Source organism: Pholcus phalangioides, unplaced genomic scaffold, assembly GCF_987345545.1.
Source record: "Pholcus phalangioides strain wild (caught in Gottingen) unplaced genomic scaffold, Ppha-v1.0 ptg000014l_1, whole genome shotgun sequence".
NCBI lineage: Eukaryota > Metazoa > Arthropoda > Arachnida > Araneae > Pholcidae > Pholcus > Pholcus phalangioides.
This window is the reverse complement of record NW_028301607.1, coordinates 11,098,198-11,121,576: the sequence shown is the minus strand read 5'-3', so window position 1 is coordinate 11,121,576 and position 23,379 is coordinate 11,098,198. Positions and strand designations below refer to the sequence as shown.

Below are 23,379 nucleotides of genomic sequence, written 5' to 3'. Positions count from 1 at the left end.
AAAAAAAAAAAATCGGAAATTTAAAAGATCATAAGATTTTAAAATAAGCAAGCTGCATATAAGTGTGCAAGGCACCATTAACCAACCAACTCGATATAATTTACGATTAATACGCAAAATAATCGAACTAAACAAATCTCAGGAACTCAAATTATTAAAATACGAGATAATTAGAGCGATCTTACAAAATAAATTAACGATTAAATTAGATAATTCAGAGACAGATACTCACGTAGTCTAATAGCGTACTGATATAACACAAAACTTGGCTTTTATGCCTTTAAAATGACTTTTCTTCCCTCGGAAGTCACGTGATTAGTCAATAATCAGAAGGGGGGGGAGCATTTGCATAAATATACAAACGCAAAACACGTTCAACGTTATACTATTCACTACGAAAAATTTAAAATAGATTAAAGACTTAAATAATTAATGAAACCTTAATTTCTAGTAAATTAAAATTTTTATAGTGTTGAATGTTATAAAATTCAATTCGTTTACGTATATATGGTAAACACTACAATTTTGCATTTTTACTGTAATTTTCGCATAAGAATGTAAAAATATAAATTTTTTAACTCATTTTTTCGGATATTAGTTCAAACTTCCATGATTTTTTTATCATCATCTTTATTATATTAAATGTTATGGCGGATAAAACCAGTTTTCTGTAGGCTTTCTATAAGCCCACACAGCCGATCTTGATCAGCAAACTGTAGTGGTAACGTGTTTCCGTAAACCAAATTAAATCATAAGACGGTTTTGTGTTTGTGTATGTTTTACTGTTCCAATCCACTTGAGTTTGATTTTTTGGTTTTGTTTATTAAATTTTAGCTAGAAACACAAACATGGTGGTGTCGAATCCCGTTGAAGAGAGCGGCGGTGGAGGAGATTCCCATGGAACCAAAGCGCCAGATGTTAATGCACATCAATTAACATTCACTTTGGAGGGTATCCTTCAATCATTTCAATATTTATTTGTACTGATAGTTACAATTAAACTTATAGTTGTAACTATAAGCTGAATAGTTACAAATAAACTTGTTTTCTAATTTTATTAAAGAGATGTGAGCTGATATTCCCCCGTTAAAATGTTTTGCCACAGAGCAACAGTGCCTACAACGATACAAAAAAAAGAATCATTACACTTCACTCGTAGTTTGAAATATAGATTAAATCATAAGACGAATTAGGTGTGATATGTGCTGCCATCTATATCCCTTAAAGACTGAACTTGATGGATCGTGCAGGTGAAATACTTAAACATTCATGTTTTCGAAATTTCCTGGTCTTAAAGGGTTCCTAGGTGATATATAGATGGCAGCACTAAAAATTCACATACAACTCTAGTTACACACCCAGACTGTTAAAGCCTGTTTACACGATTAAGTAGTTAACTAACTTTGAGTTGTCAAGTACTTTAAAATGTTTGTAGACAATAAGGACCGTTCATACAGGTTTAGTTGGTAAGTGATTACGTCAAATAAAGATGATTGTATTTTTTGGCTAAGTAGACCAATAGGCATTGCTTGCTGCTCCTGAAGCGGGTCTTTTGGCTTTCTCTTGGGGGGGGGGGGGTGGGGGTTATTTTGATTTCAAGCATGAACCTGCTTATATATATATATATATGCTCCATCGTCTTTTGCCGTTTATCTAGAATTCTGCTGAAATATAGGATGGTGAAGTGGACACAAGCTTCAAGTTTGTTGAAGAATATCTTCGCCATGAGTGTTTATTGAACTATAGAAATGAAAACTGCCTTAACAAACAAGCTAAAAATTAATCAGTGTTGGAAATAGCTATTGGATATTTGGTCCATGTGCTGCCAGGAGTTGAAAAAAATTTAATATTAAAAAATATATTGGGTGCTGGTGGGGAGGATTTATTATACATTAAAAACTGGACGGGTTTTTGGAATATTTCCATCATCCAAAACAATTTTGCTTCCATCTATTGGTAAAAATATATATTCAAGTATCTACCATTAAGATAGCATCTGCATTAAATTAAAAAGTAAATGAAATTTCAAATTATTTTTGTTCAATGAACCTTTAGAATTTCCTACAAACGAATCTTCTCCCATAATCTTTTCGGCTTACATAATTATCTCCTCTTTAACTTCCATTAAAATATATAAATATGGCTCGGATCATAATATTCATAAGTTCTATCGGATCATCTTTGTCCATTGTTGCAGAAGCTATGACCTTTAGAAAAAACACCTCTCTGAATGTATAATATATATAAGAAATTATTACTATATTATTTTCCTGCTCGTTGCATCTCTCCCTCCATTGATTTGAGTAGACTGAAGCACACATGCACTAGTTGCTCTTTACCTTCGTAGAAATTATCCCATGAGGACCTACTTAATCATTTATCATGTAGACACTTTTTGAACAATTGTTAACTTAAAACTTAGTTAACTGCTTAATCACTTAATGCATGTAAACAGGCGTTTACATTCCCGCTCGTACACTTCAACACAACTCAATCAGTAGTAAACTGCCCATGGCAATGGGACCGGAGTTGTTAGGGGTTTGAAAGAAGGGTTTTTTTTACACAGTCTCAATATTTGGACACTTATTGTTTGCCCTATTGCTCTGGAGTCTGCCTGGATCATGAGGTTGTCACCCATATTCCTTTTAATTTGGCCCAAATGTTGCATTATAACATTTTCACTGCCGAATGGTAACGAATTAAATCAGACCTTTTTCTAGTCAGACATTTGTCCTCTGTTGAACTCTCGTTCTGTTATTTGCACATATGAATTTGATTGCTCCCAGATGGCAATTGTATGACGCAGTGTGGAACAGCTTTAGTATGAGGCCAAACTTGGTGATTTTTAGTGACTTTTTTTTCGGCTGTCTGATGCTGAGAAAAAAATCACCACCATGGAAAGCACAATAGAAACCAACATGAGGTAGGTATCCAGCTCTTTTAGGTAAACAACAGCCCTTTCTATTGTATAAATATTCTTGGCATAAAAAAAATAAAACCCAGACACTCTTTTAAATAATAAACCGATAAGGGTATGCAAAAAAAGTAATAAATATTAAAGGTACAACCTGATAGAATGATATCCAATCCACATACATGCTGTATTCCGTACACACGGAAGGGAAGTGGGAATGAAGAAAAACAGCACAAACAGTTTTTCACAAATCATTCAAATGGCCGCGTAAAACAAAAGCTATGGTGTGATGTTGAAACATTGAAGGGACAAACCATTGTAAAGTAATGAATATGTGTGAGACGCATTGGTTGTCCAATGGTTTTTCATCCATTTTGAGCATTTGCCCTGCTCTGACAAACTAGCTTATCATTCAAGTCGGGTCTTTTTTTGTGTACATGTAAAAGTTGGTGCTATCTGTCTAAAACTATAGATTTGTTGCTTGACAAATCAAAATAATCTAGACACCAGAAAAATATTTGGAGCCAAAAATTTTTTTTTCCAAGAAAAACAGGTCTAAAATTCCATTTCTTCAAACTTTTTCGGGACCTACAAGTACCCTTTCATACTGATAGATACGCTGATATGAATTCCAGAAATTTTGTGTTGTCTCAACTCCAATTTAGTAACCACATATGGAACATGTTGGGTGCCAACAGGGCTGGTTCTGGACATTTTTCAAATGTAAGAGAATAATATTTTGTTGATAAAAAAAATCTCTTCCCTTCAGTTGGCACCCTAGAAAATTACCCTCTTTCAGTTGGCACCTTCTTTGGCGGCGTAGTTCACAAGATTCAAGATCTGGCCGTGGACCCACTCCCATTTTTTTTAATTTGAAATTTTGATCTGACACCTGGGATTTGTTAGCCCTGGTATAGAGAACACACACACACAGAAAATTAATTTTATATATGGATAGGATAAAGCTACAGTGGTGTAAGTCAGTAATCTTCATTTTGAGAAAAAGAAGGTTTTACTAGAATTGTTATCATAGGGTTTGCATGTTAAAAAATTTTGTGATTTCAAAATTTAGAGGTGAAGTATTGAAGCTGTGACTTAGTTCATTGTTTCTTTCAAGAGTTTAACACTTCTAGATCACATTTCTGGGCATAAACAGAATTGTTGAAAATTGTGACTTACATCACTGTAACATTAACCCGTCCGAAAATAGATTAGGAATGTTTTTCACATTCTCGCGTGACTTTGTTGTATTCAGGATAAACTATATTTGCTTATGGAATACAAGAGGAAACAGTAATTATGTGGGGAATTAAGTCTTATGGATTGGTGCAGCAGGTTTGCCTTTATATAATATTAACCTCAAAAAATATTTTTTTTCGACACTGGTACTCATGCAATACTATAATTAGATAGACAGAAATGGCCACTGACCACCCAGAGAGACCATCTTGAAATGGTTTGCACTCTTTCCCAAAGGAATGAACGGACTGTGATAGCTACTGTAATTACAAATGCATTCTCAACTTTTTATATTGAAAGTAATGTTTGGCTCTGATACTGTCTGTTGTATTCATCATTTTTCCAGTGATTCTGCATTTTTATAGCATGTTTTGCATTAAAAAAAATAGTTCAATGGGTCTTGATAACATGATGTATATCTTTGACGATAAATTTAGTATTGTATATAATCAAGGATGCTCAGCAACAACATGGTCTGCGCCATGGAGATTATCAGCGTTACAGGTTAGTTATACATGATAGAATTCATTATAATTTGATCTCACTCTAATAATCTTCCATACCACTTTAAAATTTATGGCTTTTGCTATGATGATTTGCTGAAATGGCTCTTCTTGCTGTCTTTAGAAACTGCACGCATTTGACGGGAAAAAAATGTTTTTTAAAAAGATTTGGAGTTTAAGTCCAAGTGAAAATGTCAAATAATTGAAGTTTTGTACCAACTAGGCCTAAATGAATTATTTTAACAAAATGTATAAGAACCAATGCGACCAAAGCAACCCATCATACAAATGTGAAAGTTATATGACTGAGCTACACATATAAACAAGGTTCCACTGTAGACTGTATCAGAGTCATCTTAAGAGCATGATGGGCCCCCAGGCTAAGTGATTTTTCAGAGGCCCTACCTGTCAAATTCTGGAAAAATTTATCTAATTTATATTTTTCTGAAGCCCCTCTTCTCTTTAGACCACCGGGCCATGCCCGGTTGGACCCATGCATTAAGACAGCAATGGGCTATATAAGTTCTGAAATTGTTTTGATTAAGAGATACACTTTAACATTGTTTTTCATTTTGTTGTGTAAATAGGAGTTACTGCAGTAGACGCATTCGTAGGCTCAGGAAATCATTACATTTTGTCCAAGGAACAAAACACAAGTTTCAAGGGAAAAAAGTCACTGAAGAAACTCTAACTGATGTTAGGTAGGATTGCCAGTCTTCAAGTTTATATAATGTTTAATTTTCTTCTTCTGTATTGTGTAACAAAAAATGTTACACAACATGTTTTTTTTTTTTGTTTAAATGCAAGAATTTATTTTTCTACATTCAAAGATCAGGAAAACGTTCTCAAATTTTGGCTGGACAGGCCTCTGGGCTAACAAAACACCTCCACCAAACCACTTTTCCAGATACTTTTACATTTTCTGACCGATTTTAAATTTAGACAATTGTTTTATATGCTTGTGGTTTCCTTCAAGTATTAGTATGGGGAAAAGGAAAAGTAGCCATTTTTTCATTTCACACTTTTGCCCTTTTCTTTAAGATCTATTATCGATGACGTCATATAGTATTTTTAAGCTCTGAATGGATTTTTTTTTAGTACATGATAGTTTTACTTCAATTATACACAGTACTATCGCTCTTCATGTCATATTGTGGCTTTACGCAGGGTTGAGGTTTTTGATTGTCCAAAACATGAAAAGGTCAAGATATGGCATGGAATCCAATAGATTTTCTAATGAAAGTAACATTCTAAAAATTTATTTCCAACAAATTAGAAAACAAGTTGTCCTAAAATGCCCAAATATGACATTAAAACCAATCAAGTTTTTTTTTATGACTTATTTTTTGATTTCAAGTTTTCTCTAATGATCAGGGCTTGACTAATCCCAATTAATATCCAATGACTAATCCCAACTAATTGGCAGTTGGCCGCGTAAGTTTTTTTCATGTATGATAACTGGAGGGGGGAGGGTTAAAAACTGCACAAAATTTCCAGAAATCATGTCTGCATTCCTGCTGATATGGGGAAAAAAGTTTATTAGTCCCAAAAAAGAAAAGTCAAAGAATACGCAAAATTTAAGACTTTTGTGCAATAAAATTCATGTGTCCTGTCCAAAACCCTAACCCTAAGCAAAACATTCAGCTAAATAATCCTCAATTAATACCTATGTGATTAGGTATTATAACAAAAGCTAAATGAAATCGATTTGGGGCTAGAGCTCTAGCAGGCCGAAGTCAATTTCTCTGCTTAATGCCATACAGTAGGTATCACAATCTACAATAAAATTGAAGTTTCTTCTCATTTGGAATTAATGTGTATATTTCTCAAAATACTAACCTTTTGCTTATTTTATAAAAGTATAGTGTTTCGGTTGTGTGTGTATATTGTTCACAGAACTTTGAAAATACAGACTCTGTGTCAAACTTTAAGCATTTATAAAACTTTTTCAAACTACTGAAACAAAAACCTTTGAGAAATTTTATAATTTTAATTGTGCCACAATGATTTTATGCACATGAGGGGTAATCATAACTGCCCCTACAGTTCACCCACCTGTCTGTTTTGAATATTTGATGTAGAAGACATGGAAACTTGTGATTTAGTTGCCCGTTGGTGTTCATTTCGCTGCTACATTTTATTTTTTCAAGATTGAAGAGATTGTTTTTTTTATTTGGTAATTTCACACACCTAATCCCATGGAGTGCTTTCATACCTCGCCCAATGTAAAGTTGCGTTTGTCTAGTCCTTTTCTATTTTGAATAGCTTTTTTCTTTCATGTCTCTCCCAAAGAGTTTGTGTGCTCATTGCATGGTGTAGAAACTTACTGTGGTGACAGTATGTTGTGAAGTTAACTGTCTCCATCACCATCTCCCCTTTCTTCCATATAAGTTGTACTTGTTCCAAAAACAATTTTAACAAAGATACACACAGTAGGGTTTCTTACGCAATCTCTGAATTCCTTTGCAGGGGTGGGAACTCTGCGCCAATTGCGCCGCACTGCGCCAAAACTAATATCTTGCGCCATCCTGCTCCAATAGCGTATTTTCGCATTTTTCTGCGCCAAATAGCGAACTTCGCTTCAGTATGCCCGGAATTTCGGAAAGGACGCCAAAAAAATTTTGTTCCTGCTAGCCACGAAACGTTTCTTTACGAGACAGAAGAGCGTGTTTTATTCCACTATACTTAAACTATCGGCCCCTGATCGGGCTTTCCATCGCGAAACCCCGATATTGTCCGTGATCGTGGAACTGAAGATGGCTTACAATGCCTTTCAGCTTTAAAGTGCAAATTCGAGTGTTTCCGTTTAAAAAAAAAAAGTCGTCACTGGAAGCAGCAGAAATTACTGTAGTCGATTGTCATTGTGTTAAATCCCGATGTTTCGTGAAAAAAATTTTCATTCCGGGAGTAAAAAGCGCATGTCCGCCGAATTACGCATGTTAGTTTAGAAACTTTGCCGAATAACGAGCGTTAAATCGTCAATATCGCCAAATAACGAGCGTTAAATCGTCAATATCGCCAAATAGCGAGCGTTAAATAGTCAATATCGCCAAATAACGAGCGTTAAATCGTCAATCTCGCCAAATAGCGAATGTCAGATCGCCAATCTCGCCAGATAATGAGTGCTGAATCGCCAAGCATCGAGTTGATTGTTCCGAAATTCTCTCCCATTTTGCAACAATTTCTTTCCAAGTATAAAAAAAATTAAAAACTTATAAATTTTTTTTAGCTCATTTGAAGTGCTGCTGTTCAAGGCAGCAAATAGTGCCCACAGTAAGCAAAAATCATCTTAAATAGACGGGTGCAAAAAATAATATGATAGCCGCTCTTTCATACAAGGTGTCAAAAGCCTAAAATACAAAAATCAAGCTGACGAAAAGATGTTTAATAACAAAAGACAGTGCAGTTTTATTTTGAAAAGGGTTGAGGGTTAACGAAAATATTCTTGTTAATTTCACTGTTCCAATTTATAAATATGTGCTCCGAATCTCATATTTTGCTGCTCCAAATCCCGAATTTGCTGCTCCAAATCCCGAATTTGCTGCTCCAAATCCTGAATTTGCTGCTCCAAAACTGATCCAAATCCTGAATTTTGCTGCTCCAAAGCTGCTCCGAAATGGACTTAGTCACTTCCCACCCCTGCCTTTGGTAGATTGAATGACTTGTAATTGACCTGTGCTACCAGGCCCCGAAGAAATTAGACGTTAATTTTTTTTGTTGAAAGTAAGTATTGCAGTTGAACCAAGGATATGATAAATCTTTGAATATTACATAGAGAATTTTTTGTTGCTGTACCATGGAATGTTAGCGTAAAACATTTTCAATCTCTTGAAGTTCATTGTAACTAGATTAGACTGCATTGCCATTCCTCTGTGACATGAGAATAATAAGCATATAATAATGTATACAGATGAATATTCCCTTGAAATTTATCCTTTTGGCTGTTTATTTTCATTCACTAATGTATTAATTTCATTCACATTCTTCAGGTTTTTATACATACCATTGATGATGGCAGAGAGAGCTTGGAGCTACGCCATGCAGTTGAAGCAAGAAGCTAATACTGAACCCAGGAAGCGCTTCCATTTGATAAGTCGCTTGTATAAGGCTAGTAGGTTAGCCTCAGAGCTCGAAGCATTATGCGAGAGCACAAAATGTGATGCGAGGACGAAACTTGAGGCTCAGGTGAGATTTTCATTTATTTTCAAAAACCAATTTCACCTATTTTGATGTGAAAATAACGTTTGGGGGTAGGGAATCTTTATTATTTTAAATGTTGTGTTTCGATATTTTAATAGCTTTATTTAAAAAAAAAGCTTCAAAATTAAGAGGCATATCTCCTTTTTTTTTTTTTTATGTACAGGGTAGTCATAAACTAAATTTGCCAATGTACAAGTTCCTAGCGACTGTACAAATTGCCGAATGCAAATGTAATTTGAGCTGTGGTAGTTTTTCAGTGCATGCTCAAAAATGAAAAGAAAAACCCTACCTCTCAATGTTATGATCACAGTTAATATATATTAAAAGTGGTTGGTGCAGTCAAAAACAATAAATGTATTAGAATGGTAGCTGTAGTGTGATAAAGGCCAGTGCACGACACAAACAAAGAAACAACTAATGTCAATTATATTACTGCCACAGGAAGTTCCCGCTCCTAGAGGGGTTAACACCCCAACCCCTTGGTGAGATCTTTCTTTGCATTCTGTGTGATCGTTTTTTTGTTCCAATGCATTCAAAATTTTTCACTGCATAAATCATTTAGCAATGTATAAAAATGAGAGTTGTCATTCAAATTTTTAGAAATTTTGTTGCTGTGACCGTAACCTTGAGAGTTACGGTTTCCATGTTCTCAATTCTTGAGCACATACTTTCAAAGACATGTCAAATTTCATTCGCATTCATTGATTTTTGTGGCCATTAGGGGCTTGTATATAAAAAAAGTTATGTTATGATCACTCTGTATATAAATTTGCCCATAAAGTGCTAGGTGGTCCTTGATCTTTCTTAAAAATTGAGCCACATTTTCATACTTTTACGTATATTTTTTTTACATGCTAGTGTATTGTTCACTAAAAGCTAGAGCTACATTTTTCTAGCAATTCTGTGCATTTTTTTTTCTTCTAATTCCAGCAGCTTCTAATTCCATCAAGTTTTCCTTAGGCAATCCAGCTCATGGATGCTGGTTAGGAAGGATTCTGTCTTCATTTCAAATTAACACATTTTCAACAAATTTCATCCTTAAAGTCTTCAAAATTGTTTACAGATCTTTTGAGTATTTTTTCCCCCCAAACACTTTTCATGCACTTTTGTTCCCCCTCTTGTCTGAATTGAAGTTTTTTTTGCAATGCTCCTATATTACAGTAATTTACTATGTAACAATATTAATATCTGGTTCCAATACGCTTTTCGTAATGTTAATATATTCCATCTATAATGATATGTATCCGCAGTCCTTTGTGAGTATCGTTGTATAGGAATTTCACTGTATTAATTAATGTTATATCAATTCTTTTCATAATTAGGCAGTCAATACTGTGAATGATGGGGGGGGGGGGGGGGGGGGTTGCAGGTGCATCAGGTTAGAACAAGAAAAATTTTCAAAATATTGTCAAAGTCAATCTAGGATTTGCCAAGAGCACAGAATATTTTGGTTCATTATTCGAAAAGTGTCCAATTCAAATGTGTTTGTAAATCTGGGAGTATCATAAATCTTCATCTATCCTCATAAAGTAAAGTTTGATATAATACCTGAAAAAAAGTTTTAGATTCTCACAGATCTCTTAGATCCTGGATTTGATGGTTTTTACTACATTTTAATGCTGCTGTTGTAGCTGTTATTTCATCTTGAATATCTTGTGTGAAGTTTCATTGATCCACCACATTTTTCTTTCAAACAGGCTTATGGAGCATGGATGAAAGGAGTACTGCATTTTGAACTTCAATCGTGGCAAACTGCTATGGAACATTTTTCTTTGTCTCAGTGAGTTTTAAATCGTTATATGGGATTTTCTTCATTTTTATTAGTAAGGGCCAGATAAGTTCAAATTAAAAATTGTTATGATTAGATTTTAAGTATTCATATGCTTAAAAAATATATCGGGAGAATGTGAAACAAACCACACGCTCAGAGCTCAAACCAACTCTCTATAATTGCAAATGCTATATACATATTGATTTACGTGTTCTTTTTTCCGGTCTTCCTTAACACTTTGGCTGCGCGGATAGTTGGAGAAATGCTTCTCTTTTCTGCTGGAGCTTAAAAAAAAAGTTTCTTTTTTTCAGTTTTCTTTTGTGAATATTAAACTCGGATAGTGCAAATGCAATACAGCAAAGAAAAAAAAAATGGGTGACACAAAATCTGGGTTTGAAACCACTGTCACAGACACACAAATGAATTGGAGGCTGACACTTTACCACTACACTATCCTATGTGCATCCATCCCGTACAGTACATTGGAACCTGTAAAATGAATAGTGAAATCCTAATTTTAAAAAAAATCTGGACCATGTATATGTATGGCATCTATACATTATTTTGAGAATTTCATCTCTTAAAAGAAAAAACACACAATTGAAATCATCAGAAGGTTATTTAGCAGGCTACTACACTCATCATCTGTAGATAATCGGAATACTTTAAGGATTAAGCAATTTCTCGCCTATTTCATGAAATTTGCCAATGTTCATGGCATCCTGACTTTATATTCATAGATCTGGCAATTAACCTTATCCCACTGACAACAGGCTGCTCAATTTACTTCATTTTTTTTCTTTAAACGTTTCCAGCCCACAATTAGGAAGATCAGGTGATATTCTGTTAAGGAACAGGATTTTTTTTAGGGGGCAGATGAAAAAAATTGTACTGTATATGCCTGAGGTGTGTGCTATGTGTTTGGCATGCTGCCATCTGTTTTCATCAGACATGGAAGTAGTAGGTCCATGAATTTTTTAGAGTTTCAATAATTTTTTTTTCCCCGTTAGCGTGTATACTTACTTTGTAAATAATACACAGGTGTCAATGCTCCAGAGATTTTCTACCTTATTAAAATCTTCCAATTGGAAACCAGACTCTTCCAGTTTTTCATATCTTAATTGAAGAATCCTAATTATGCTTTTCTGAAATGAAAAATCACCCAGTCCTTGCAATCCTAGGCTGACCATGTTTCCTTGAGAAAAATATGGGAAATTTCTAATTGTCGTAAAATATTGTGCTAAAAGTGAGCAATGTTGCTAATAAAATCACAAAAAAAATCCAAATGGGGGAATTGAAAAACTACAAATCAGTAAACAGTGAATTAAAATGAATTCTCTTGGGGGGGGGGGGGGGTTGGAATGTTTAACGACAAATATACCAATAGCAATTCCATAAAAGGAAAAATGCCCAACAAGATGGCTGAAAAAGATGCCCATAAAAAAATATGGATGTCAAATATAGAGGACATTTAAACTATATCAAAAATACAACAATCCAATAAGAGCAATAAAAAACCAATAATTATGATAAAATATAATATATTACCCATAAAAAAAATTTATGGTTGTCTTATCTAAGTATGGATACTGGATTTACCAGTATCCAATGGATATTGTATTTCTTTTTAAACAAGCCAATTGAGTTCACGACTCCCCAGGGAATAAGCTGTTCTATTTATTCACAACCCTATTGGGGAAAAATTCCCTATGACACCACAACCTGGAATTGTCCCATACCAATCAATATTGGTGTCCCCGTGTCAAAGCAGTCGATTTATAGTGTATTAATAATTTGTGGTCCATCCATTACAATTTTCAACGGGATGACTAGGATGAACCATGAGTTATTACTACACTGTATGACATGTTTTATTCAGCACTGAAATATTTTGTCATGTGACAAACTACAGAATTTTCAAGTCCGTAAATTGGCACCTGTAGTAGAGGATAGCTTACGTTTACACATCAAGGTTTGAAAACCCCAAGAAACCCTACTCCAGCTGGTCATCACAGTGAATTAAAATGAATTCTGGATTGGTGGTTGGAATGTTTAACGACAGATATACCAATATTCACCTGTGGGAATCAAACCCAGGCTTTAGCAGTGCAAAGTCTTAATACTTTCATAATCACATAGCAGTACAATAAAGATGTGCTATCAAATATGGTTCAAAATGGCATGTGTTTGTACAGAAGCAGGATGCAGATCTGTTTGTACACAAAAAGATACTGTACAGGTGTAAAATTACTGAGGTGTGTGGTATAAAAATATAATGTAGTACATTTCTTATCCTTAAAACATTCCTCATAATGTTACAGTATACTTTCAATAATCCGGTCATACACTAGTCCAGCTCGTCCAGTAATCCTGTGTTTAATTTTTTGAGTGTAGAGGAGGGAAACATGTCACTGCATGTCTGTACGCAGAAGTTTGTATTACAGTTGAATCCTGTTTTAACGAACACTTTTCTGATCCCTCAGATAAGTTTAAATGGAACAATGCAAAAACCTGGAATTCTTTTATAACAAAATTTCATTATAACGAAGTGATTTCTCCGGTCTCTTGGAGTTCGTTATACTGGGATTCGACTGTATTTAAATGGGGTTTTTCAACTAACTTTCATTAATCTGACTTACCCTGGTCTGATATGTGTCAGATTAGCAAGAGCTGGCTCTAATAAATTTACTGTATGTTGTGAATGTGTATTAAATTTGTCTTCTTGTGTAAATATGAGGTTCTCTCCTATATGAAAATCTGAGCTTCTCTATCGCAGTTTCAGATATAATACTTATTGTATTTTCTCTTTCTCTCTCATCAAGGACAATCTATGAGAAGCTTTCTCAGGCTCTTAATGAAGATGAACGTGTATTGTACACTCAGAGAGTAGAAGAACTCACTCCAAACATACGTTATTGTGCTTATAATATCGGTGACGAATCTGCCATCAATGACCTAATGCAGATGAGACTGTCTGGGAAAACGACTGACCAGAACATGTTGACCACAGAATTAGATGTAAGGAGATGCATTTACTTTAAAATCTTTGTTAGCTTTCACTCACAAACTTCTATGAACAAACTATAAAAACATAGTATCAAGTGTATACAGTGTGGTCCGGAACTCCACCGACAAACTTGTAGGGGTGATCTTACTTATCAAGACAAAAAAATTTGAAAGGAAACCTTGGATCGAAATACGATTATTTAGTCAGAAACAACATTGACTATGGAGAACAAGCAGCATTATGTCACATCCAATGAGAAAGAGGCAATATGTGTAAAACAGATTATAGATTCAATTGCATGTTTGGAAAACTAGTTATAAAATGCTTGCCAAGTGATGCAAGGCAAATTCTGCAGTTAGAGTTCAGCTTTGCCCAACGTTCATCCAGTACGTATTATGAGAATATAGCAACAACTATACTAATGAAGAATTGTTGGATATGTGTGTATCTGAACCATCAGTGTCAGTTGTGTAACTACCTTCAGACACCACTTTGAGCAGCTACTGTGAGTGCTCACATTAGTGTTTTATTTTCTGCTAATACTAGTAACCTGCAGCTGTTTCTGCACTTACTTAGTTTTCGGATTGAATAAATGTATTTTGAGTTTCAACCCAAGCTTCCATTGCAAAAAATTATTTGTCTTGATGTATACAATCACCTTTAGAAGTTATTGGTGGAGTTCCGGACCACCCTGTAATATAATATCCCAACCAGAGACTTTTTCCCTTAACAAATTATTGTTGTTGTTATTATTATTCTGCATCTTTTACAGAATCTGATCGCACAGACAAGAGAGAAGCAAGCTGTAACATTATCTGAAGTACAGTGGCTCGGCCGTAAAATACCTGTGAGGCAAGAAAAAGTTAGGGTTTTCTTATTGAATGTCCAAGAGACCAAAAGTGAGATTGATAAGGCTCCAAACCTTGATGCTAAAATTGCTGTTTATGAACGGCTTCTTCTGGATTGTAAAGATGCTCTGCAGACCATCAAAGATGAAATTAAAGCTGATCAGGTAGCAAATTTATTTTTTTTTTTAATTTATTTATTTATTAACTCTTAATATCTATTGATATTTAAATTTTTAATATCTTTAAATATTTAATATCTTTTAATATCTATTGTTGATTAATTTCAATTGTATTGGCTTACTCAGATTACCAAATGTTTTTGACAGATACAATTGCATCTCAACTCACTAGATATCAAACTTTCCTTCATAAATAATAGAGATCCCTTTTAATTTGTTTCAGAGTCAAAATATTAACTCTTTCTCATCCCATGCTAAATGAGATTGGACACTTTTTTCAAGAAATAAATTTTTACCATGGTTGAATACACTGTCTTCCAAGCTAAAATAATTTTGCTGAACTAAAATAACCTCCAAGCTTTATTAACTTTAAAGAAGGTACACTGTACTTTCCACAAACCTTGTCTGCTTTGATTTGCTCAAAGTGCACCTTGGCTTTTATATATGGAATAAGCTCTTCCTTATACATTTTATATGTGTTGGTTGAATATTTGCTTACAAGATATATTTTGATTACATTTTTCCCACTCATAACTTGGATTACTAGTTTGTTGCGCGCATCTGATGAAAAAAAATTAAATTCGACAAATATTAAAATGCTTCATAAAAGGGGGTTGTTATGTGATAATGGTCCGAGTTTGAAATCTAGTCTTTTTTATCACTTCGCACATTGTCCAGATTTCAGGTACTGCCCAACTTCACAAAGGCACTAGATGTTTGAAATGGACAGTAACATATGTAGGACGTTCATAAAAAATTGGAAGGGTTATAGTACCCATCATGGCCCAGAATATTTACTATGAAACCTATGGTGGCAATCCACTCAGAGTGTCAGAAAAGCGGAAAGTAAATTTTTCCACATTGAAGTTTGAACAGTATAAAAAAAGAAGAAACTTAGCAAAATCATAAGTTGCGCAATCCCATGCAGATCAGCAAAAGCTCAAAGTGGGAGGCTCAACTAAAGGGATATCACTTTGAGCCTTTTGCTGATCTGCATGGGATTGTGCAACTTATGATTTTGCTACATTTCTTCTTTTTTCACACTGTTCGAACTTCAATGTGGCAAATTTACTTTCTGCTTTTTCGTTGCTCAGTTTGCATCAAGAATGAAAGGCTGGTGCACTATCTTGTAGACTCATGGTGTCGTATTGATCTATTCCGCTACAACAAGGGTTCTTGGTAGGTGAGATCTCCACAGAGTATATGGGTGTTTTGTATACCAGTACTTTAATGTGGCCGTGATCCACAAGGGTGGGCTGACAGGGCTCCAGCCCTGGGATGTGTGTCATTTTTTGTTTTTTCCCACTACGAATTAACTATGGGGGGGGGCTCTGTGAAAAGGCTGGCATGGGGCCCACCAAAGGTCCTAGCTCCAGGATGTGGGGCCCCCCCCCCCCCAACAGCAAAAATTGGGCAGCTCGATGGACGGGTGGTTTTTTGCTATTACAAAAAAGGTTTTTCATGAAAAACAGCACCGGACTGACAATAACTGGTGGTGCATTCTATCATCTTCGGCATACAGTGATAATCGCTTGTCTGGCATCAGCCTAAAACCTGTTTTTTCCCTTTTTATACATGATGTTTTGAAAAACCAGTTCGCCAGCTAATACTAATTTCTCTCTTGTGAGAACGCTAGATTCAGTGTATATGTAGATTTTCCCTGCCCCCGTTTCATTAGTTCTTTGATGCCATCAGAATGACCCATGCTTCTAAATCAGTTTTTGTTTGGTTTTGTGTATCACAGCACGACTGGTCTGGATGCTGCTTTATAGTCTACTGCAACCTAGCGACTGTCATAGGTTATGGTAGCTGCAGTGATCTTGGTGCAGTCGCTGTAGGAAAAGCTTGAGTGATAAGTAGAGCCCGGATTATATGCAAATGCATATGTGCATATGCTTTTGCATATTTTGTCCTTTTTTAGCATTAATGCATATAAATGCATAAAATCAAACAATTTTCAGTATAAGTGCATATTTTGAAGGTTTATTTAACTCACTCAATTTTTTCTATAATTTTTCAAATAAATATTGTTCATATAAATAATATATTGTTCAAATAAATGTTTTTATAATATCAATTTTTTTCCCGCAGGGGAAATTTAGTGAATTAATGCATATTTATAAAGTATTTTACGAATATTAGCCGTTTTATGGTAAGGCTATTTCTAGAGATATGTCGTGTTAAATTTTTTTTAGAAATAGTGTCGAAATTTTTTGTTACTGGTATTTTCGTTATTGAGCAACTACAACGAACTAAAAGTAGAAAAGATGCATTTTAAAAACACATCTGCTTTTTTTTTGCATGGTAATTTTTTTTAATGCATATTTTCTCATTTTTTGTACATACTTCGGAATTTTTGACTTTTTCAAGATTTCTAGTGCATATTCTGATTTCTAGTGCATATTCTGGAGTATTTAATGCATATTTTGGGATTTTCAGTGTATATTTGGCATTTTCAGTGTATATTTGGCATTTTCAGTGTATATTTCGGCATTTTAAGTGCACGTTTTGACATTTTAAGTGCACATTTTGGCATTTTAAGTGCACATTTTGACATTTTAAGTGCTTACTTTTGTATTTTAAGTGCACATTTTGTATTTTAAGTGCATATTTTGTATTTTAAGTGCATATTTTTGCATTTTTCAGTGCATATTTTTGCATTTTTCAGTGCATATTTTTAGAGCATATTTTGCGACTTTTTTAGTGCATATAATCCGGGCTCTAGTGATAAGGTTATATTGAAAATAAAACTTTTTCAGGCATTCTCTCAGGAGAATTCTTGATAGCATAAAATTGAGTGGCAGATGTTTTGCTGTTTGAATATTATATTTTGCTCAGGGAAGTACGTGGAACCTCGCGGGTGGAGGAGAGGGGCACTTTTCTTTAATTCATTGATTTTTTAATCAGGGCTATAGTGAGTGGTCAGTTAGGGCCTCCCTCTTCCCAGAAGAATTTCCAGACTCCAGAAGTTAACACATCTGGTACTATTACCCCTCCAATTCTTTCCAAACAGTTTATGAACACCCTGTATATTGATGTCATTAAGCAGAAAGCCCTAGAATTTTTTTACCTGTTCAATATTGCATTTGTTTCAAGCTGAAGAAGATAAAGATGATGCTATTTTGTGTCAAAGCTGACACAAAAATCTCAAAGTTTTTAATCATTTCGGACAAACTATTTTTTATGCAATATTTAGGTTATCAATTTGATTTGATTTTAGGCTTTGAAAGCAAGATCAGAAGCAGCTCAGTCAAGCCTCACTTTTCTGCATTCTTATTTGGCATACATTCGCTTGGAGAAGACTGTGGAGAGAAATATTCTCATCATTGAATCATTGAAACAAAACATGGAGTCTGGAGGCTCGGCAGCTGTTGAAAGCAAGAAACCAGTGAAACCGCAGGATCTAGTGCGACCTTATGAGATAATGATACAGGTATTTTTGAGCAAAGAAGTATTCAGTTCCGAATCTGAGATACGTTTTGCCCTTATTCCTGACATACTGGTAATACTTGAAATAGACTTAACATGAAAGTTCTTTTTTAATTGCCATATCAGAACTTGCAAGAAATGACTCAGCTACCAGGTGTCGATCAAGATTCAACGTTTGTGGAGAAAATAAAAGCAGAGATATTAGCATATAAAGCACACAGGTTGGTATCTATATTTTTCAATTTTTTACTGGATGTTTTGCATTTGTTTGATATTTATGGTTGCCACCATCACCACGAAATGAAAGGTGATATAACTATATGTAAACATTTTGTTAGATGTAATAAGTATTAGAATATCATGTGATACTAATTATTTTCGACAGATGTTACTACATTGCTGATGTGTATACCTCCGCCAACAAATGGTCTGAAGCTATGGCTCTCTATGGGCGAGCTGACGAATATGCCAAGGCTGCCTTAGACAATAATTCTGTTTTGAAAAAGGTTTGTCTTCTTTTGACATCTTATGCACTTCATTAATTTTTCTTTGACATGTTTTAAAACTTTATAGTTGAGTTCTATGGAATATCAAATAAATCATTAATGTTTGTTTTTTATAATAATCTTTGCTTTTTTGGTTACATGTTTTTTGTGCCTTTTATTTCTTGATGTACATAAAGTTCATTGTTTATCCACAAAATACAATAAAACCTAGTTTATTCAACCCTTATTAACAGACATTAGAAAGTACAGACAAACATGGCCACTGACTGCCCATCTAGAGATGGTTTGCATTATTCCCCAAGGAAATGGACTCAGTATTGTGGAACTTGATAAAGTCAGATTCGATAAAATTTCATTGAAAGAAACAATACCGAACTACAGTGTTTTTCTAAATGTAAACCTAAGTTAAAATCTTCAATCAGACATTTAGTATGTCATTGTAACACACAAAGGATCTGTTGAACAAAATGATGCTTTATTATTAGTTATTCTCAAATAAAAATATAAGTAAATGATGTCATTTGAATTAATACTTAAAAATTAAATTATAACCAGTTTTTGTTAAATTAACAATTTAATTTTCATTAATACCTAAGTAGACATCCTTGAAGGAGAAGTGAGCACCTGCATAAACAGATACATTTAAGCCTTTGGCTTTTACCTAAGAAAATGGAGAAAATTTATTGGTCACAGTACTTCTGATGATAAATAAAAAACCAACATATGACGTATTTCGGCTGCCCAACGAATGCTATTGTCATAAGTAAACAACCAGTTCAGTTCGACACTGAGCACACCGAATGTAGCACACGAGTATTTCCAGCAGCTGACATGGACATATTGCCTCATTTGGTTTTGAAAATCTGAACTTCTTGTTTATTTTAAAACAACGACACCCAGAGACATTTTATAAAGTTCAGCATTGCAATAATTTTTTGTCGATTTTTGTGTAACCATCATTCAAAAATATCTTCAAGAAGAAGGAGCTATTCTACCAAAATACAAGCCTTAGCGTGATTTTTCAGGATTCGCCTAAAGTTACTGCATGGGCTGCGGTATGCGCCATGTGTGCTGACAAATTGTTCCAAAATTGTAACGTAACGTTCAGTAGTAATCGTTTCTCCCACGAAGAAGGGGCCGATAATGGCTGTGGCGCATACCGCAGCCCATGCAGTAACTTTAGGCGAATGCAGTGGTTTCTCTCCACACAAATGAAGATTTTCGGAACCCCAAAATCTCCAGTTTTTTTTTTTTTTTAATTTTAAAAAATTAAAAAAAAACTAAATTTTCAAAATTTTTGTACAACATTCTTACAGTTTTGCTAATAAATGTACCATTTACCGCATAATTCTATTGATCTTTGTTGTCGATATATTTAATTTTGAAATAAGGGCTTATTCGCTGATCACCCTGTATATACGTGGACTTAATGCACAGGTTGGCCAACTTTTTTCCAAGCCATGCAACAATCAAGATTACTTTTGATGCGTATGAAGCTTCTATAAATTTTAACACGCAGACCATATGCCTTGTTTTCACAGGACACAAGCATTCTTGTCATTCCTGCTAAACATTGTTTGGCTGTCTTTTCATTTTTGTAAAAATGTTCAGTTTATCACTCTTTCGAGTTTTAAATTTTTTAGTCATAAATTTGACTATCACAATGCAGACTGTGTGTACACATTATTGGTAGAAGTTCATCTTACCTACACCATGTTGAGCATAGGCATTGGTACCCGAGGACTCTGGGTCCCACTCCCCAATATACTTTGTGAGAGGACTTATCCTTCCCCCCCCCCCCCCAAGAAAATTCATGGGTATACAATGTCATGCATAACTGGAACAAGACCACAGAGGTAAATCACAATTTTAAGATTCAGACTTCTGCAATAATGTCCTCATCTCACAGGAAAAATCATCTCTGAAAAATAGAAATTTGGTTGGCACATAATTTTTTTTTTGATTCATCAAACCCTAGACACACAATTTCGCTTCCATTCTTTTTTACTATCATCAAAATTCTTTACCTGGAAAATAATCTTCGAAAATAACACTAGCCAAAGTCCTGCAGATGACTTTTTTTGTCTCCATACCAGCTAAATTCAAAAATATAATTTTGAAAATCCCCCCCCCCCCAAAACAAAAGCTTGAGGTTGTGATACGATTGGAAAAAACTTCAAAAGGGATTTTTTTCCCTTTTTACTCAAAAACTTGATAGGAAAAAGATGATCCAGTACATACTAGAGTTAAATAATTATGAATTTTTTTTAAAGGTTCATATCATATGTCAAGAAACTAATTTCAAGGCTTTATTACATGCGAAATTCATCACTTCGTCTTAATTTTAATAAACGTTTTCTCATAGGATTTGATGACATCCTTGCAAGAGCTAAGGACGTCCATAGAAAGAGATAGATACAATGCATATTCTTCCAGTATTTTGGGTGCAGATGAAAGTATAGATCAAACTCCTCAGGTGGCAGCTCAGAAGAAGGTATGAACACATTCAATTTTATTCGTATTATATTCATGAGAAATGCCTTAACCCCCCCCCCCCCCCTTAATATTCACAGATGAGATATCTCGTCCAAATGCAAGTTGAAGAAATTCATTCCGGCTGTTTTTTTTTTACCTTTTTTATTATCGTGAAGATCTATTGTAACCATGTGAACATGAGTTGTTTTTTCTTTCATCCTCATTCTCTCTATAGTCCTGTTTAGTGATCCCCCATATATACTGTATATAAGAGAAAGATAACTCATAGAAAAGGGTGAGAAACAGAGGGCAAGAGCAAAAGAGTCTTATTGCACTCTCTTATCTACTGTAATAACCCCCCCCCTTTCCCCAATATTTCTTTTTGTCCTTCATTTTTCGAACCTGCAAATAAGGAAACTAGTTTTTTCAGATATACTTGAAGTAGAGATATTCTGAATATGTTGCCAAAAGACTGTATGTGAATAAGTTAAATCATTTTGGCTAGACATCCTACAGAAAAAAAAAAATTTGTGCATTTTCGTTGATGTTGACCCGCAAATAGAGTAGAGCCAAGTCCCCAAGCTGGGATCATTTTTGAGAGCTAGAAGTTTTTACGATCTATTCTGTAGGGGATTTACAGTGTAAAAAAATATTAATTTGCTGTCCCTGGATTAGAACACTGTCATGTGCCCCCTCCCATTCGGGATGCAAAATTCTCACTTTTATAGGTTCAACATTGTTTTTTTCTAAGAAGAAAACTTCTGATTTTGTGCAGGTGATAATGCTTCCCCCCACCAACTCTAAGCAAAATAAAATTGAGGTTAAGTCCAGAAATACTGAATTTTTTTCCTATTATTTTTGCCGTATGTATATTCATGTATTACCCTAAGGAAAGGAAGATATACATATTTTTTGAACACTATCACACTTCCTGATATCAAAATGTGAACAAGAGTTGACTGTCAACAGATTGGGGGGGGGGGGTGAATGGAAAATACATGTGAATTCTTTGCAGCATGAGTAACTTCAAAATGATGAATAGATAAGAATACCTGCTCATTTCCCCTCTCTTCTCTCCTGAGGATGATGGGGCATTATCAGTGGAAAAATTTATCGACTTAGTCTTGAACTAACAAATTATTGATGTTAATCAGGCAATTCATTCCAAGACTGATGCCATAAGTCAGAGTATTACTGTATTTCTTCTGGTGTCCCAAGAATGTGCGTCAATTGAAGAGCTTTTCTCGTGAGTTGTCTGACTCGTCAAAAGAATGGTCAGCCAGAGGAAAAATAAACATTGCCTTGAGGGAATGTTCTCAATATTCAAAACATTTATCTGTCTTTTCCATTGTCTGTATCCTATCCCACCCACTCATTATTTTCATTCTCCATTAACAATTTTCAGACTCTGATGGAACGCTTGGACCTTTACTATGAAGATCCAAAACTGACATCAAGACAGCCGCAAATAGCTCCATTCCCACCTGACTACCAACCGATTCCTTGTAAGCCTCTTTTCTTCGACCTAGCATTGAATCAAGTCGAATTCCCAAGTCTCGAGGATAGACTCGAACAGAAGAAAGGTGGAGGCATCACTGGACTGGTTCGTGGGTGGCTAGGGGGTTGGAAATGATCAATTTCTTTTTTTTTTCTTTTGCTGATTAAGATGTATTAAGAATGGCAAAAATGAATAAAATTTTTTTATATCCCGACTTTTGTTTCGATTTCTTGCAGGGTATCTTGATTTAAATTGCATGATTTAAAAAGAAAATCACTGATTTAAATCAGATACTTTAGATATTTCAAACAATTTTGATTAATTTTTTTAACTTGTATGATGTAATACAAATAAATTAGAGATGGTAAGATTCATATTTTAATTACTTACATGTTAATTAATATTTAAATGTGATAGATATTTGTTTTTTGGATGAGTAGTCAGGTTGGGGGTAGGATAAATTCAGTTTCTCTCCAGAGTCTATTCCAAGAACTTTCTTTCCTATGGAGAAAGTGAAGTGTTAGCTGTATGAACAGATTTCTATCTCTAGAATGGAATTTACTACAGGCTTTGTGTAGGAGGTAATACACTATCTATGGGAAATAATTTTTGAAGATGGGAAACATGTTTCTTTTCAAAAGCAATGATAAAACTCTACAATTTTTTCACAACCCTAATTTTTCCTCTCCGTGCCTTTTTGATCATGCTGCAACATAGAAATTTTTCACAGCTTGTAATAAACACTTTTGTTCATTCAAGGCGGTTCTTTTTCAAAGTGAAGTAATATTTTATAAAGGCCTTTCTGCAGAA

The 23,379-nt window shown here is 34.6% G+C and overlaps 1 protein-coding gene across 2 annotated transcripts; it reads left to right on the top strand.

Annotated features, from left to right (window-relative positions):
- Window positions 1-527: 527 nt before the first annotated feature.
- Window positions 528-22,783, top strand: Srp68 (signal recognition particle 68). 2 transcript variants are annotated; one of them, XM_089241724.1, is made up of 13 exons: window positions 528-721; window positions 835-951; window positions 4,591-4,657; window positions 5,244-5,357; window positions 8,646-8,841; window positions 10,554-10,636; window positions 13,450-13,645; window positions 14,407-14,646; window positions 17,882-18,094; window positions 18,217-18,311; window positions 18,476-18,596; window positions 20,962-21,090; window positions 22,477-22,783. In XM_089241724.1, the coding sequence occupies exons 2-13, from the start codon at window positions 849-851 to the stop codon at window positions 22,702-22,704; spliced, it is 1,785 nt and encodes a 594-aa protein (XP_089097850.1). In that variant the 5' UTR covers window positions 528-721; window positions 835-848; the 3' UTR covers window positions 22,705-22,783. The 2 variants fall into 2 exon arrangements, with proteins under 2 accessions (XP_089097850.1, XP_089097849.1); XM_089241723.1 differs by having other exon boundaries at window positions 675-734.
- The last annotated feature ends 596 nt before the right edge of the window (window positions 22,784-23,379 follow it).